We start from the raw sequence: 17,846 nt of genomic DNA, 5'->3' as shown, positions 1-17,846 counted from the left end.
GTATTGCCTTTCAAATGCAAGAATTTAATTATAGCACGATATTTAATTTTTTCCATTTTTACAAAATGACGACACAAATGATTGTCAAACAAGAACTGAACATCCAAAGTGGCCACAATTGTCACACATATCTTTCGTAAGTATCACGATTATAATACCAGAATGGCTTTGACGAGTAACGCCATCTTCATGATGAGGCTCAAAACTTTTCAGACGACCCTCGTATATGTTAGTTTGTGTTTGCTCTGAAGAAGGCTTAAAAATGAGCCGAAACATGTAAGCGCGTTTGTTCAATAAAGAAATTTCAAGCTTCATGAGTTATTTGCGCGACGTCTTCTGCGCCTGACTGCTAACGCCCGTATTCTTTCCAATTCTTAGACATTTAAATTCCGGACACACTGTATGTACAATATATATATATATATATATATACACACATATATGTATATCACATTTGTACCCTGCTGCAAATTCCCATGGGCTTTTTCATGGGTTCCTATAGAGGACTATAAGATTCTGTAGGAGTTTGTTTAGTTACCTATAGGATTTGCGCGCAGCATGCATAGATATACGTAGGACATTCATAGGAATGCAAATAGGGGAATAGAGGTATCCACAGGAATGTGGGCAGATGCCCCATGAGAACTAAAAGGTCTGTAGAACATCAGTTTAACGTATAAAATTCCCGGTTTCCCCTACCCATGGGAAATTCGACAGGTCCCCATGAGAGGAGGCTCCTGTCTTGCTGTAAATTCCCGTGGGTTTTTTCATGGATTCCTATAGCGGATTATAAGGGGCTGTGCACAATGGAATAGGGAACAGAGAACAGAGAATAAGAATTTCAACATATTAGAAACTGTGTATTCCACAATACATGATTGCTGATAGGTTGAAATTCTTATTCTCTGTTCCCTGTTCCCTATTCCTTTCATTGTGCGCAGCCCCTAAGTTTCTATAGGAGCTTGTATAGTGTAAACAATTAATGACAACAGAAGAAAATATCAGGGCGCTCCTCGTCTCGAACTAAGGCCTGGTCTCTCCTTCGAGTTGGTAGACTTCCGTCCTGCCACTGAGCCACACAGCTCTAACGTCGATAGCTTCTCTGTTGTGCCTATTTCCTCTAAATTTCTTACAATAGGTATCTGTAGGATTTACACAGCATGTATATATAGGATAACATAGGAAATTTTTCTACAAGGTTTTACATAGGAATCTATGGCATTAGTCCATGAAAAGAGGCTCCTATAGGATCGCTGGGAAAAAGAATAATGTGCACGTTGATGCAATTGGACGGGTGGCACCCAGTTGGACACGGCTCAATTGGACACAGCGCTTGAAACTACAAAGCTCCTAAGCACCGGTCGCTGTGATTGGTAGTGTCCAATCGAGCCGTGGTCAATCGAGATCACCCCCAATCGGACCTAAATGATAAACAGGATGTCTCGTATTTGGGACTATTTTCGTGTGCAGATAAAGTAGACTGAGTCGAAAGTCCTGTATCATTTTACAATTTTCAAAATAGTTTCTAAAAATTAATTTCTAAAAATTGCCGAGTAAGCGGGTAAAATCGACGCATAAAACAACTTTAAGATATTTTTCAGAGTTCTTTATGACATATTTTAAAGATGTTTTTCAAAGAATTCTTGAAGATATCTTAAAGTTGTCTCATGCGTCGATTTTAGACATTCTGCTCATTGGATAATAATTGCGAAAATTACAAAATGATAGAAGACCTTTCGGTTCAGTTTAATACGCTCTATCTGCACATAAAAATAGTTCCAAATATTTTGAGATACCATGTATAGTCCCGAAATAGTCCCGAAATATTCTGAAACACCCTGTATAGTCACTATAATACGAAGGTAAATCAATAAGTACCCGTGTTAGTAATGAAGACGCAAGCTTTTCACAAAATTTTTTTTATTTTTCAACGTAATCCCCTTTTAAGAGGATACACTTTTCCCAACGCTTCTGTCATTTTTTTAACCCCTCAGAAAAATACGATTTGTCGAACTTTGCAAAATAAGCCTCTGTTTCGGCGATGACCTCCTCATTCGACGTGAATTTCTTTCCACCGAGCCATTTTTTCAAGTTTGGAAACAAGAAGAAGTCACAGGGGGCTAAATCCGGAGAGTACGGTGGATGCGGCAGCAATTTGTAGCGCAATTCGACCAATTTGACTGTGGCGACTGCGGAGGAGAGAGCCGATGCATTGTACTGATGGAACAACACTTTTTTTTCGCCAAATGGGGACGTTTTTTCTTCAATTCAACATCGAATCGGCCCAATAAGTCAGCATAGTACTGTCCCGTGACAGTTCTTCCTTTCCCTTCGATGAAGATCACGCCTTGCGCATTTAAAAAAACATCACTTTTCCGGCCGATGGGACCGTCTTGGCCTTCTTCGGAGCACGTTCGCCGAGTAAGATCCACTGTTTTGACTGTTGTTTGGTCTCCGGTGTGTAGTAATGAATCCATGTTTCATCAACGGTTACGACTCGACGCAAAAACTTGTTCGGATTGCACTTGAACAGCTCCAAACGCTGCTTTGAAATTGATAACCACATCCGCTTTTTATCCACCGTAAGCAATCGCGGCACCCATCGGGCCGATAGCTTTTTCATTTCCAAGTTATCATGCAAAATATTGAATGCCGTTCCGTACGTCACGTCTACGGCCTCTGCTACTTCATGCATTTCCGTTCGACGATCAGCGAAAATCATGTCGTGGACTTTTTCAACGATTTCCTCAGTAATCACGTCTGTTAGGCGGCCTGGGCGCTCTTCATCAAAAATAGACGAACAACCACGTTTGAATTCGTTGAACCAATATCTGACGGTTGTCATAGATGGTGAAGAGTTCCCATAGACGGCATCCAACTTCGTTTTTATTTCTTCGCACGTTTTTCCATCCAAAAATAAGAAACGAATCTCGGATCTATAATGCTCTTTTTCGATTGTATCGGGAAACATCAAACACGCTCACTACAAATTGCTGTCAAATCAAGACTATTGCATGAATCACTCTGAAAGTTTGTATGGCGTCGTTTGAAAGATGGTAGTACACGATGATAATGCCAACTTGCATCAGCAACGTCGCCTGTCTTGAAACACGGGTACTTATTGATTTGCCCTTGTACATATTAGAATGTGTACACAGAATGCTATAACAGCCGACTGATGTAATTTCACAGGAAAATCTAAGATAATTTTTTCATGACTCTAAAAATTGAAGGTCACGTGATAAACAAGATGTGTTTGATGACTCAAAAAAGTCATGAGTATATATTTTCCTTATGGCAATCAGGATTTTTTTTATCCGACGTAGAACGTACATGGTTTATTAACTATTATCGTGGCTTCCAATTTTTGGGAGTTACGAATTATTCTTTCAAGTTGATATAGGTACTCATAGGAATATGGAAGAGATGTCTCATGGGAACTAAAAACCTATAGGATACTACACGTATAGAAACATGTAGATTTACATAGGAGTTAGGACAGAGAAGATGTGCATACGTCATCCTATGGTAGCCTATAGGCATTGGCTGCGTTCAATAGAGAAAGCAGCTTTGCAACTGTTGTAAAATTCTTTAATATGATTGGTCTTGCCCTTAGTTCCTCACTGGATCTAAATGTATAAACCAATCATATTTAAGAATTTTACAACAGTTGCAAAACTGCTTTCTCTGCTGAACGCAGCCATTTTCAGTCTCCACGGAGTACCTCTCCTTCCTCTTACGTACGCCTACACGTTCCGCCGATGTCGAGCTCCAATTTGTCTTGTCCCTCTCTTTGCTACAACTCTATAAGTCGTTGGACAGTAGTCACACCAGTTTCATCAACATTATATATGTCTTTAGCTTCAAAATGATTTCTATCTAACACTTTTGCCAAATTGTCGAAAAATAAATTAACATTTGTAGGATTAAAGCTCGTAGCTCTAGAAAGACTAATGGGTTATAGACATCTTATTGATAATTCAGAATTTCTCTTTATGAAAGAAGAAAACCAATCTTGACCGGCTAGAGAGTTTTTGTCCCATCGAGGAGGTCTCTTCAAATTATATTTTTTGACTAATTCATAAGCCAATCGCCGAATTTCTTTAGGCGAAAAACCGTAGCATATTTCGGCAGCTTTTACAATATAATTTACCATAATTTTTTCTTATTCTGTAGTAAAAATTTTATTGCAACTTTTATATCCCATAGTAACAGAGAATCCTGTGTCACCTTTCTCATTCGCAGAATCTTTCTTCTTTTTATATCTCATCAGAGATACATGGCACAAGTTATACTTTTTTGTAGCCGCACGAATGGATAAATTGTTCTTTGTAACCTCTTCAAGTGCCTATTCATATAAAGACATGTCTTTTGTGCCTCGTTTTGTTTTGCGTTTTCTTGTTCGTGGCATTCTACGAAAAAAAAAATATAAATATTATAAAAAACATTAACACTGTCAGAGAGTTCTGGTTAAAAAAGTTGATAGATAATGATAGAAAAATCCTATAGTTTTGAATATGGAATTTGGTTCGTGAAATCACCAATTTGAAGCAGATCTTATAGGAATATTGTACAAATCTTATAGAATCCGATAAAATACGATAGGATTCATCTCCAATCAGTCATGATGCTCACGAGGTCAACGATAGAATATGAATATAAATTTATAGAATATAAATTTATAAAATACAACACGATACAAATTGATAGAAATCCTATCGTTCTCAATTGTTCTCTACCAACTTTTTTTTTACCAAGGAGATACATAATATATAGCCTACCTACTTTTTTGTAATCTTACAAATGAATAACAGGTCCTTAATCTCTTTAATGAATAACAGATCCTTAACCTCTTCAATGCCTTTATATGGGTGTTTCAGACCACCCGTCCCACCCTTTTATCTTCGCAGGATAAGGTTCAATCGAAAAAATGTTCAAACAAAAGTTATAGAGTTTCAAAAGATCTATTTTCTGGTGCTATGAGTTTGATCTCGAGTGGTATTGTCAAAGTCAGGTCAAGGTCATGTCGATTATTTTAAACGAAAACCCTAATTTTTTATTGCATATTCTTGTAGCTTGTCTCGAGTGATTTTCAAAACACTATAATTCAGTTCATTTTCATTAAGTACTTTTTGAGTTATAATGTTTGAAGGTTACAGTACTTCCGGCATTAGTATTATCTAAGAGATCCAAATGATGGTCATAATCTCCTAAATTGTACGGGGTCATAACGTTGACAACATTTGTCAAAATGAAGATCTTTGGTGGTTGTTCCTCTTATTTCCATTTTTAGGGTAAAAAATTAAGATAATGGTTTCTATCAAAAAATTTTAATAAGTAAATCGGGTACACACTATCGAATGGAAATACCTATTTTAAATTCCCAGTTTCGAACGGAAATGAGCTGTTTAAACCGGAAATTGATTTTTTCATTGGAACATGGTATCTTTTATTGCGGATTTAGATTAAAGGTACATGAAAAAACATGAAACTTTTATACCAAGTACTTTTTCGAAAAATGTCAAGTGTAACCTTCAAATAAGTTTTGTGTTTAGTGTACGGGTTTCTGAAATTTATGGAAATAGATTAGAAGCGACGAGTAACACAATCAACTTAACCAAGTAAAGAAAAAATAATAATAAAAAAAAGATGACACATGTTGAGACAAGGTTGTTTTATTGTGAGTCATTCAGTACATTCAGGAATTAAAGATACGGCAGCAACCAGAGGCGTGATGACATTGACTTGAGATATTATTTCAGTTGTTATATTGAAGAGGGCTTGTCGGTTTGAATACGCTGTAGTCTTGAGTTAACGCTTAAAGAGTGAGACTAGACACTTGCTAAAGACTGATGCTTGATTTGAAATATCCTATAGGCTCGAGAATAGACTTAAATGTGAGACCATGCAAGGACGCGAGAATATACCATTAGTTTAACGCCCTGTAGGCTCGAGAGTATCCTTAAATGTGAGGTCGTACAAGGACGAGGTGACGTGTCACAAGATCTATTCTCCAGAAGTTCATCTGAAGAACAAGATACACGCAGATCTTGAGACAATGACTAACCTTGGGGAGAGATTTTCTTCGGCGATGTAGAATCTGGTCACGGCCGTGTTCATATGACACAATTGCTTTTCCAAACCTTTGTGAGGGTATTTCAGTACTGGAGAAAGCTGCACTTAGTGAGAGTGTCCTTGAGAGAGATGCTCTTAGTAATCTGCTTGCCTTAACCACGGTTTTTTTTTTCTATGCGACGCGACGTCACGCGAACACCGCCATAGCCCGTCAGATTCTAGCAATAACGCACGCGCACGGTGGAAGCCGAGCTAGTAATATCATGGTGTAATAAGTAAGGTGAACCATTGCGCAAAATGGCGGAGGTCCGTAATCTTGACCAATCAGAGTTGTACTATTTTGCGGCGCGAACTATCGATACGTTTGAAAATTAAAGACAGGAATAAGAAAGTGTAATGATTTTTAAAGGGGAATCATAGTAATTTTTCATTAAAAAATCGACTTTCTTGATGTTTAAAATGCTCTGATGTATATATGGAAAATTAATGGCTATGCAAAGAATAACTCATGAGTAATTCGATCCTTCTAAATTAATTTGGCACATATTTGATAAAAACTCAGGAGCTGCTTACATTCAAATACATTTGAATTTGAAAAAATCGTCTTGGCTCCCCCTAATCACTTTAGCTTCCCCCCTAATAAAAATACATATAAGGCGATTTTTGGCGTACTTCTGGTATAGCAACCAAAAGCAATCGCGATTAAGGCTATCTTCGTTTTCAGGAATCAGAAAACAAAGATAGCCCTAACCGCGGTTGCTTTTGGTTGCTATACCAGAAGCACGCCAAAAATCGCCTATAATAGAATTGTTAATAATAATAATATGTCATTTATTCAAAACAAAGAACAATGAAAACAAAACATTAAATATTTAAGTATATTGTTAAGTTTTGTTGCTCAAACATATGTTTTAATTTTTTCTTCTCTCCTTTCTTGTAGAATTCTTTTGTTTTAGAAAGTAATTAATATGCCGCAGGCGTATATATGTACGGCATCTCACTAAACAAGCGATTACTGTCACCGGCAAAGAAACTTTAGTGTGTATAATGCTTGTTAATTTGTAAAAAATTTGACATTCTGTGCTAAATAATTTGCCGTGAAATTTAAGGAACTCTTCATTCATAACATTGACCGCTAACTGTAAATTTTTAGAGGGATATAAACAGTTGCCTCTAGATATACAAGACAACCAGTCATCTTTGGCAGGAAGATCTGCAGTAGGCACACATAATTCCGAATATTTGTGCCGAAATCTGTGTGCAACGTATCCAGCAACGTATATGAGTGCTTCTTTTTCGACAGTTTCAACAGCTACCAATTGTTCAAATTCACGAAGTAAGGACAGTTCGTCGATGGTTGGAGTAACATCGACAAGAAGGTTAACTGAAAGAATCACGTGAAAGAAAATAAAATTACAATGTGTACTTCTGAAAATTTTAATTTGTTTTACTCCATTTCCTGTCAATATAAATTAATATACAAGGTTTCTTAAATAACGCCCACTAATGATATAGTGATATTCATAATAAAAAGCAAAATCAAAGTCCTCTACCATTTTGCAATTTTTGCAATTCTTTTTAATAATAATTTTTTTATTATAATTATAATTTTAATTTTATTATTTAATTTTAATAATAATAATATTTTTTAATAATATACTCAAATACCTTCGTCTTCATTGTCATTTTTGTTTTCGGCAACTTCAGTGATCGTGGAAGATTTTACATCGTTAATTTCCATGAATTCTTTTACTTCGTCTGCAAGATTATCGTTATCATCAAGATTCGATAATGTGCATGAAGCATCAAGTGTATCTTCCACATTCATGAAAGTAACTGATGTTAAATCATTTTCTATGTTATTATTCTTAGACAAAGCATATCCGGAATGCTTTCCGAGAATATATCACTTTAAACGATTCTACACTTCCACTGATGACGGGTGGTTATGAGCAGCTCCCATTGCTCTTATATACGAGAAAAAATTCTCCAGAATGTCCTGATTCAGTCTTCTCGTAATGATGAAGCTGATGGTGAATGCCTCGGTCGAATACTTTTCCTTTACATGTGATAGTAACTGCCTAAGGGAGTTGTTAGTCAGTAATATTCCCTTTTGAAACGGAAATAGTGTCCTTCTATTCGGAGTTCGCAAATTACTTATAAATTTGTCCATTTCTTCCAGAATCTTGTCTTGTTTCGGTAACTCTACTCCATATGCATGCAGGCCATCATGCTTGCCAAATTTCAACTGAGAATTTAATATGTCAAACCAGTCATTAATAAGACTTACAACCGTCGACATTACGTGCCAATTTTCATTTGTTAGAAATCCCTGACTGCCGCAGTATTCGATCGCTTTAGCATTTCGATTAGAAAATATTTGAGCAGCTAATTTGACGGATTGTCGCTGGTTTCCTTTAACATCTAAATGTAGTCTGGTCAGATTGAAGGCTATTTTTAACTCGTTCGAATTCAGCGTAAGTAATTGTTCTAAAATTTCTTTGGTTATTAACTTGTCATCGACAACAAACCCAGAATCGAAGAAGTTATTTCTAAATAATTTTATTAAATGAGGAACGTCGGCAAACGCATAAACTTTTAAGGTTTCATCACACGGGTGTACAAAGAAGCATCTTTTCTCTTCGATTGGTTCTGTCCTCACAGTATGAATTTCATTATTCGAAAGATCTACACCTATATTCATAGATTTCCACAAGTATGAATTTGTAGGTCCCAAATCACTTGTGACTGCAACAACAATATAATCCTTTTCATAAAGACGTGCGATCATTTCCAATAAAATGTTGTTTGTCAATGTTGTTTGGGTGTATCAAAATCATAAAATATGGGTTGTTTCCATTTACCAAAAAAACTTCGCGCCATTATGAATTGGCAAGTTTTGTGCGACCCATATATTTTTTGTTAACGACGCTCTAAGTCGACTTTATTGGAAATGTATAATTCATCAAAAGATATACAGTCAGCTTATCTATGGTAGTTAAATCTTGCCCTTTATCGTGCATTATGTTCAAAACATCTTTCAATACACCTGGTTGGTTGGATATTGAAATTTGCACTCCAATTTTTTAAAGTTTGCACACAAGGCAAAGGAAAGTTTTTTACTGTCCTCAAGTAATTATACGCTTTAGCGCTAACTGAGTGAAGAGCAATCGCAGAGGAAATGTCTTCAGCCGACCAATTAATACGTTTGTTCTTTGAAGACATAAGCTTTTTGATCTGTCCTGGCGTAAAAACTGTACTCAACGTATCATATGCCATTTTTTCAGCTTCATTTTCCGTGTTCTTATTAAGTTGAAGAAACTTGATGTCTTTTTCAATTAACTCCTTTTTTAGATGCTGATTGTCTTCGGCGAGCTGCGCATTAATATTATGTAACTGTGTACACTTGAGACTGAGTTTTCCATTTTCTTCTTACAATATTTTTAGACATTCCAGAGTCCTTTCCGTTTCATCATTGAACCGAATATCCATTTGACCTCTGTAAAACATACATTAAATATAAAAATTAATATAACATAGTACACAAACGTGGGGCATTTAAAACCAAGTGTGAAAAAATAATATTTAATAAGCAATTTTGCAATTTCACATTCCGTTCAAACAAACGATGGTTTTAAAATGTACATATAGAAGTTTAGACATTTCATTCCTGTTGTTAGAAACAATAAGTTTGTTGTAAAATGATATGTTATCATTACAACGTTGAAAAAATAACTTCCTAAAAAGAGTAATTTCGAACATTTAATAAATACTTTAGTAGTATTGTATAGTTCAGTCATTAATATAATATCTTTTAGATCAATTACTTTATGTTACGCATAATTTATATTTGTAAATATTTAGACATATTGCTATATGTAACAAATTATAAATACATACGATTGTATTGTTTCGGCACATTCTAATGACACGTCGAGTCTACTTTCCATTATAGCTCTTCTTGCATTTCACTTTGTACTGGCATTGTATTGTTACTGCAATATAATGTTATTAATAAATAACACTATTATGTAAAATAAATCTTACTAATATGAATTACGAGGTATATTTTTAGTCCTTGATGTTGTGTTACATAACACAACTCAGAATTGTTTCAACATAAATTTGTTACTTACCCTCTACTAATTCTTTGTTTCCTAATTCTGTTTCGATATTCAGATATTCTGTTGGTACTGCATCTTTCTTCAACCGTCGAATCACTCGTGATTGATTTTTCAAACATTGTTCTGTCCATTTTTCCTCTATGCAGTCCGTTAGAAAATGTCGTTCACATACTACCATCTGAAAATAACGTTTCTTATTAAAATTCAATATAATCTATATCTCTATGTCTCTATATCTATAGGTTTTATAATTCAGTTTATAAATTTGCATTATTTATTACTACATCATTGCAACAGTTAGTGACAAACAAAATATGAATCATAAATTCACTGTATGTTTGTTTCAGCTCTTCTTCTTTGCGTTTGCAGGCCTCAAGCCACTTCTTTCTCAAGTTAGGCTCTTTAGGAAAATAGCAAACTTTACTACTTCCTTCAGCACGGCCAGTCCACGTTTTACAATTTTGTATGCAACACACTGGCATATTACGTCCAAATTGTCTAAATATAATTTTAAAAAATCCAATTAAAATCAAAATCGATTTGTTTTGGTCAAACAACACAAGGCACCAAAAGCACTCAGCTGACTCATCGTTCTGTAAGCGGCCATATTGAATTCCTGCAAAATAGTCACAACTTGATTGGCTGATGGTCCCCATTACTTTTAACCCACTGCGCATCCATCAGAATGGTTCAACTTACCTATTACACCATGAGTAATACTACGCCTCCCCTCCCTCCTCCATATAGCTCCCGTTAGTTTATCGCTTTGCAGCGATGACGAGCGGATTTTTTAAACACTTTGAAATGACTTAGCAGAAAAAATATTTTTGCAATCTACTCTCAGGATAACCCAGGATCTATGACGAGGACGTGGCAGATATCAGATCCCATGTATCATGTACACCGTAGAAATAAGGACCCTTCGTAATTTCCACATGTATTCTATGATTCCAAACCCTCCCTATGGTGTATGTGCGTGCGTGTGCGTGTGTGTACCTACAATCGGATGTGTTCAAATTAATTAATGTTCAAAGTGCCTACCGTTTGCTTTGACACAAGCAAGTACTCTTGTCTGGAAATGACTTGCTGCATGAAAAATTTCATCAGTATCTAGAGGACGAATTGCCTCGCATATTCTTTGAATCATATCTTCTTTTGTCGTAGGACGTTCGCGATATACCAGATCTTTTATTCTTCCCCATAAATAATAATCGAGAACAGTGAGATCTGGTGATCGTGATAACCATTAATGTGGACCATATTTGCCTATCCATTTGTCTCTGAACATATCGTTCAATCGGTCACGGGCAACAAAGATGTATGCACTGGGCATCCGTCTTGCTGAAACCACATAATTTGGCGCAATTGTAAGGGAATATTTTCAAGTAAGAGCTGAAGATCGTTTTCAATAAAATTGGTGTATTGAACACCGATGAGGTTTTCTTAAAAAAAAAACGGTCCAACGATATGCCTATCAATAATTCCGCACCAAACATTGACTTTCCAAAGACATTGATGGTCAATTTCTCGGAACAATGAGGATTTTGTTGTGTCCAATAACGATAATTATGAGTATTTACAGAACCATCACTTTTAAAAGTGCTTTCATCAGAAAATAAAATTTTGTAATGAAAGTTTCGCGCTTGTTGACGTATCCAATTGCAAAATTCGAGTCTGCGTCTTACATCGGTATTCGTAAGTTCTTGGTGAAGTATCATTTTGTACGGATGTAATTTGTTTTCTTTGAAAATCCGCAAGATTGTACTAGCACTAATACCAGATTCTTTTTCCATACGCCTTAATGAATCATGGGGATGCAATTGAGCAAACGCAAGAATTTCTGCCCCTTGGACCCTATTGGGCGTTGAATTTGTCTACCTTTATTGTAATCAGGTAAAGTAATACCTTCATTAGCAATTCGCTTAGCTAAGCGAGAAAAAACATAGTGTGAATGAGGAATGCGATTCGGGTATCGTTCAAATGCAGAAGCTTTGGATATGATACTGATTTTAGATAAGTGTTGAGGTCAATTTAGAGCAACTGAAAAATTATGGCGAGAACGACACCCGAACCGCACTCCTCATTCATACCATGTTTTTTCTCGTTTAGCTAAGCGAATTGCTAATAAAGATATTACTTTACCTAATTACAATAAAGGTAGACAAATTCAACGCCCAATTATAGGGCCCAAAGGGCGCTAGAAATTCTTGCGTTTACTCAATTGCATCCCCACGATTCATTAAGACGTATGGGAAAAGAATCTGGTATGTGCTAGTACTCGCGGATTTTCCAAGAAAACAAGTTACATCCGTACGATGATTCTGTAAATACTCATAATTATTGTTATTGGGCACAAGAAAATCCTCATTGGTTCCGAGAAATTGACCATCAACGTGTTTGGAAAGTCAGTTTGGTGCGGAATTATTGATAGATATATCGTTGGACAGTTTTTCTTTGAAGAAAATCTCACCGGTATTCGATACGCCAATTTTATTGAAAACGGTCTTCAGCTCTTGCTTGAAAATATTCCCTTACAATTGCGCTAAATTTTGTGGTTTCAGCAAGACGGATGCCCAGCGCATACATCTAGAGTTGCCCATGACCGATTGAACGATATGTTTAGAGACAAATGGATAGGTAAAATATGGCCCACATTAGTGGCTACCACGATCACTGGATCCCACTGTTCTCGATTATTATTTATGGGGAAGAATAAAAGATCTGGTATACCGCGAACGTCCTACGACAAAAGAAGATATGATTCGAAGACTATGCGAGGTAATTCGTTCTCTAGATACTGATGAAATTTTTCATACAGCAAGTCATTTCCAGACAAGAGTACTTGCTTCGTCGAAGCAAACGGTAGGCACTTTGAACATTAATTAATTTGAACACATCTAATTGTAGATACACACGCACATGTACGCACACGCACACACATGCGCACGCACACATACACCGTAGGGTGGGTTTGGAATCACAAAATACATGTGGAAATTAAGAACCACAGAGTCCTTATCTCTACGGTGTACACGATAAATGGGATGTGATATCTGCCACGTCCTCGTCGTAGATCCTGGGTTATCCTGAGAGTAGATATTGCAAAAATATTTTTTCCACTAAAAGTCATTTCCAAGCTTATTTGAAGGTTACACTTGACATTTTTCGAAAAAGTGCTTGGTATAAAAGTTTTATGTTTTTTCATGTATCTTCAATCTAAATCCGCAATAAAAGATACCATGTTTCAATGAAAAAATCAATTTCCGCTTTAAACAGCTTATTTCTGTTCGAAACTGGGAATTTAAAATAGGTATTTCCATTCGATAGTGTGCACCCGATTTACTTATTAAAATTTTTTGATAGAAACCATTAACTTGATTTTACTTTTAAAATAGAAATAAGAGGAACAATCACAAAGATCTTCATTTTGACAAATGTTGTCAACGTTATGACCCCGTACAATTTGGAAGGTTATGACTATTTGGATATCTTAGATAATACTAATGGCGGAGGTACTGTAACTTTCAAGCCTTATAACTCAAAAAGTACTTAATGAAAATGAACTTAATTATAGTGTTTTGAAAAGCACTCGGGACAAGCTACAGGAATATGCAATAAAAAATTAGGATTTCCGTTTAAAATACTCGACGTGAACTTGACCTGACCTTAGCACTCGAGATCAAACTCATAGCACCAGAAAATAGATCTTTTAAAACCCTACAACTTTTGTCTTTTGAACACTTTTTCGATTGAACCTTATCTTGCGAAGATAAAAGGGTGGGACGGGTGGTCTAAAACAAATATTTATAAAGATTCTTCTTTTACCTTTTTCTTTTATTTCCTCTTGCGTTTTTTTTTTGTTAGCGACATTCTATAAAAATGCATAATATTGTAGAAAACAATATTGCTAAAAATACACAACATGAATCATACGTACTCTTTCTTGTAGCTATACGAATGGATGACAGGTCCTTTATAACCTTTTCAAATCTCTGTATAAATACACTTGTTCTGTATAATATTTTTTTTAATCTTGCGTTTTTTTTGTTAGCGATATTCTATAAAGAAAAGTACAAATAATATTAAAAAACGCAACAAATAATATTGTACACAACAATACTAAAATAAAATCAGTAAGTTTGGGGACAATTGTAACGTTACAATTGACCCCAGGCATCAATGTTACTATTGTGCCCTAATGGTATTTTACGATTCATAGTAAATTTTTTAAATAAAAACCTAGATAAAATTCTACTCAAATGTGAAACGAATCAACACAGATAATTATTAAAACATATTAAGATATACATTATACCTTTGTTATAAAAATAAAAAAATATTTTGAATTTTGTGCACGCAATAAAAGTTACTTGATGCATGAAAAAAGTAATTTGTACTTCTGCACTCGTGCACGTTTCGCGAAAATCAGCATGTAACGAACGATTCAATGCCTATCTGTATATTATAGAATTTTACCACGCGGCCACATACATATATCTGTTATAGTTTAAGAAATATTGACGATGTTACTATTGTCCCGTGTTACTTTTGTCCCCGGTCTCTCCTACCCATGGTTAGGCAAACCCATAGGAAAATTCTCCATAGGAATTTGCAGCAGGATAGTTAGTTTGAACTGAACGCCGAAATTTTATTGAACTTGTTTAAAAGTGGTCATTTATCAATTTGTGAAAATTTCCGAGGAAAGGAATCAAAGTTCTTGGGTGCACATGGGCTCGCGCTTGTGTGTGCGTGTGTTACAACGCCTTGCCGCGATAAATGGCTGAACTTATATGCGTGGAAAAGTGACGTTTTGACGACGAAATTTGTGTTGCATGCCATTTCGTTATTAGTTGCTTAATTGTGAAAATTGATTGAATGATTTGTCTCGTACTTATCAAAGTCGTAATTATCGACAAAAACTAAAATTATTTTGGAATTTTATATATAGAAGCGTATTTTTCACTCGTTTCAACAGTTGTCAAACACTGTGTGTTTCTGTCCGAGTATATTAGGTTCACTTTACGTGCCTTTTACGACCATTTTCTGACTGTCAAGGGAGAAAAGGACAGTTTTCGTCAATTTTATACAAGTGTTTTAAGGGGGCCGGGTGGTTTGAAGATCAACGATTTTTTGTGAATTTTTTATGGGTAAATGGATACAGCTATCAATTTTAGATTTGGGTTTATATTTTATTTGCACTTTATACAATAAGTATGAATTTTTATTAATTAAAATATATAGAAATGTCCGAGAGACAACATTGGCGGCAAACGTGTTCACATAGATTTATATTAAATTGCTGACATTGTGCAGCCAGAACTAGTTGTCTGAAATCAAAAAATCAAATCGATTTATAATTAATAATGTTGAATGTATACGATAAACCGAACAAAATTATAAAAAATCGCGATTTGTTAAAATTACTCTTTTATAAAAAAAAAAGATCCTTTTTGACTATTATTTTTTCCATTAAATTGCCAAAAACGTATTATTGTTTTTAAAAATTTATTATTTTTTTAGGTTTAGGGTATGAAGAAAATAGTTGTAATTAACAGTGTAAAAAGCGGCGATCTGTTAAGCCATATTCTCTTTATAATGTCAGTAAATTTGAAAAAACACGTTTCGAGAAAAATGCGTTCAAAGTTTCGAGTTAGAATACTTATGTTTTTTTTAGTACTTACAATAAATTTTTCTTATTCGGCGATTCCTGGGCCATAATACGATTCATCCTCTTGTTTGAACAGAAATGTAGAAAAAGACAGAAATCCAGCAGATGTTTCTTTGTTCGAAGAAGTAACAGCGATCGAAACTCAAACGCGCCTAATTATTACCTGTGCACCATTTCAATTAACCGTGAATAACTCCGTTATTTTACGTTATTTCTGTGAACAGTTTTGGCAACATATTTTCAAGACAATCAACTTTCCGAAAATGAAATTTTTTTAAATCCATTTTTTTTTACCCTCCAAACCACCCGGCCCCCTTAAAGCGATCTCGTCATTTAAATTTATCCAAATTGTCTTTACTTACAAATGTCACGTAACATAAATTAACGTGTCATTCCTCGCTTCTGACGTCACGATTCTAACATGGCCGCAGCGACTACTCAGGAGCCTTAAAAACACAACTAAATTACTGAAATAATATCACAATTAAATTTTGATGCTCAACAGGCATCTATTAAAACATTAATAGCAATAAGTTATAAATTATTATATGATTGATTTATGGTAATAAATTTTTCAGTTAATTTATTAGCTTGTACCACATAAATTACAATTCGTTTGTTATTTAATATAAGAAGATAACGATTAAATACAGTTTCTTTAATTGCAGTTAGGTATGTTTTTAATACCGATATGCAGTATACCATTATTGCTCTTCTCTGGATTTTTCTTGAAATTAAATGAAATGCCGACATATCTGCAATCAATAAGCTTTTCAAGTTTTTTCAGGTAGAGACAATTTAACATGTACCAACTGTTAATTACAAGCTTTTCGCATTTATATTTATTATTATTTGGATATAATTTTTTTCATATAAATTATTTTTTAATTTATTAAAAATTATTTCTGCTCGTGTGTCGAGACATGCTTTTATCCTATTTCCAATTTACTACATTTCTTCAGTAAATTTGAAAAGCATAAAATTTTATTGCAGATTTGCGTTTGAAGGAATAATGCAGGCGATCTACCTTGACCGACCAAAACTGCTATGCTCTGAAGCATATTGTCACTTGCGTTCTTCAAACAAGATTCTTTCATTAATGGGTATGCCAACAATGTCATTTTACCTAATTCTGATAATACTTGGTTCTTGGATACTCTGTTTACACGTGATCGTCTATGCAACACTCCTATGGAAAATTTATTATACAAAAAAGTAATGTAATTCATTAATTTTTATCTCAAACGAAAAAGTTTTCTTAAAATATATATTTTAAAGACAAAATTACCATTAAATAAATTGAGAAAAAAAATACCGACCGTGTTAAAACTTTTTTATCTGCTCATCATCCCTAACACCGATTGTTAAAACATCATAAAATAATATCGTATGTTGTTGGAATTTTATAATGCGATTCAATCACTTTGAGGGAACACTCTTAAAATTGTAAAGATATAAAAAATTAAATCCGTAACAAATCAAACTAACCAAGACTCCATATAAATCAAAGAATTGGAAAGAATACGGGCGTTAGGAGTCAGGCGCAGAAGACGTTGCGCAAATAATACATCTATGAAGCTTGAAACTTCTTTATTCAACAAATGCGCTTACATGTTTCGGCTCATTTTTTACCCTTCCTCAGAGCAACCACAAACTAACATATATAAACTAAACGTTATCCTTGTAGGGTTGTTTTTCATTTATATTTATTAGTGACATGTAATTCGAGATCGAGTTAAGTTGGTAACAAGTGTATTACACGGTGAGGGCGCTAAAGAAATAGACTCACTTATATTTTTATACTCTATGGATATAACGGATCTTGGGAAGCGTCACTCACCTGCGTCTGAACATTAATTCGTTAAGTTATTTTTAGAATAAAAGACACTTTATATGTTTAGACAAAGAAGAATAGCGTGGATTTAATCCCGTTAACCTCACAATTGGTAGCAGAGCGTGGTTACGAGATTTTCTTGAGT

General features: G+C 34.8%; 1 protein-coding gene across 1 annotated transcript in view; it reads left to right on the top strand.

Moving 5' to 3' along the window:
* The window catches only part of LOC108764346 (ATP-binding cassette sub-family G member 1), an 80,823-nt gene extending 63,737 nt beyond the window's left edge, over nt 1–17,086 (top strand). Inside the window, exons 10-11 of the mRNA XM_018512526.1 lie at nt 16,536–16,654; nt 16,861–17,086. Coding sequence (XP_018368028.1) covers nt 16,536–16,654; nt 16,861–17,086 — 345 coding nt within the window. The remainder of the gene's footprint in view (nt 1–16,535; nt 16,655–16,860) is intronic.
* Nucleotides 17,087–17,846: the final 760 nt, after the last annotated feature.

Source organism: Trachymyrmex cornetzi, unplaced genomic scaffold (genome assembly GCF_001594075.2).
Source record: "Trachymyrmex cornetzi isolate Tcor2-1 unplaced genomic scaffold, Tcor1.1 scaffold113, whole genome shotgun sequence".
NCBI classification, from domain to species: Eukaryota; Metazoa; Arthropoda; class Insecta; order Hymenoptera; family Formicidae; genus Trachymyrmex; species Trachymyrmex cornetzi.
This window is presented reverse-complemented; position numbering and strand designations above follow the sequence as displayed.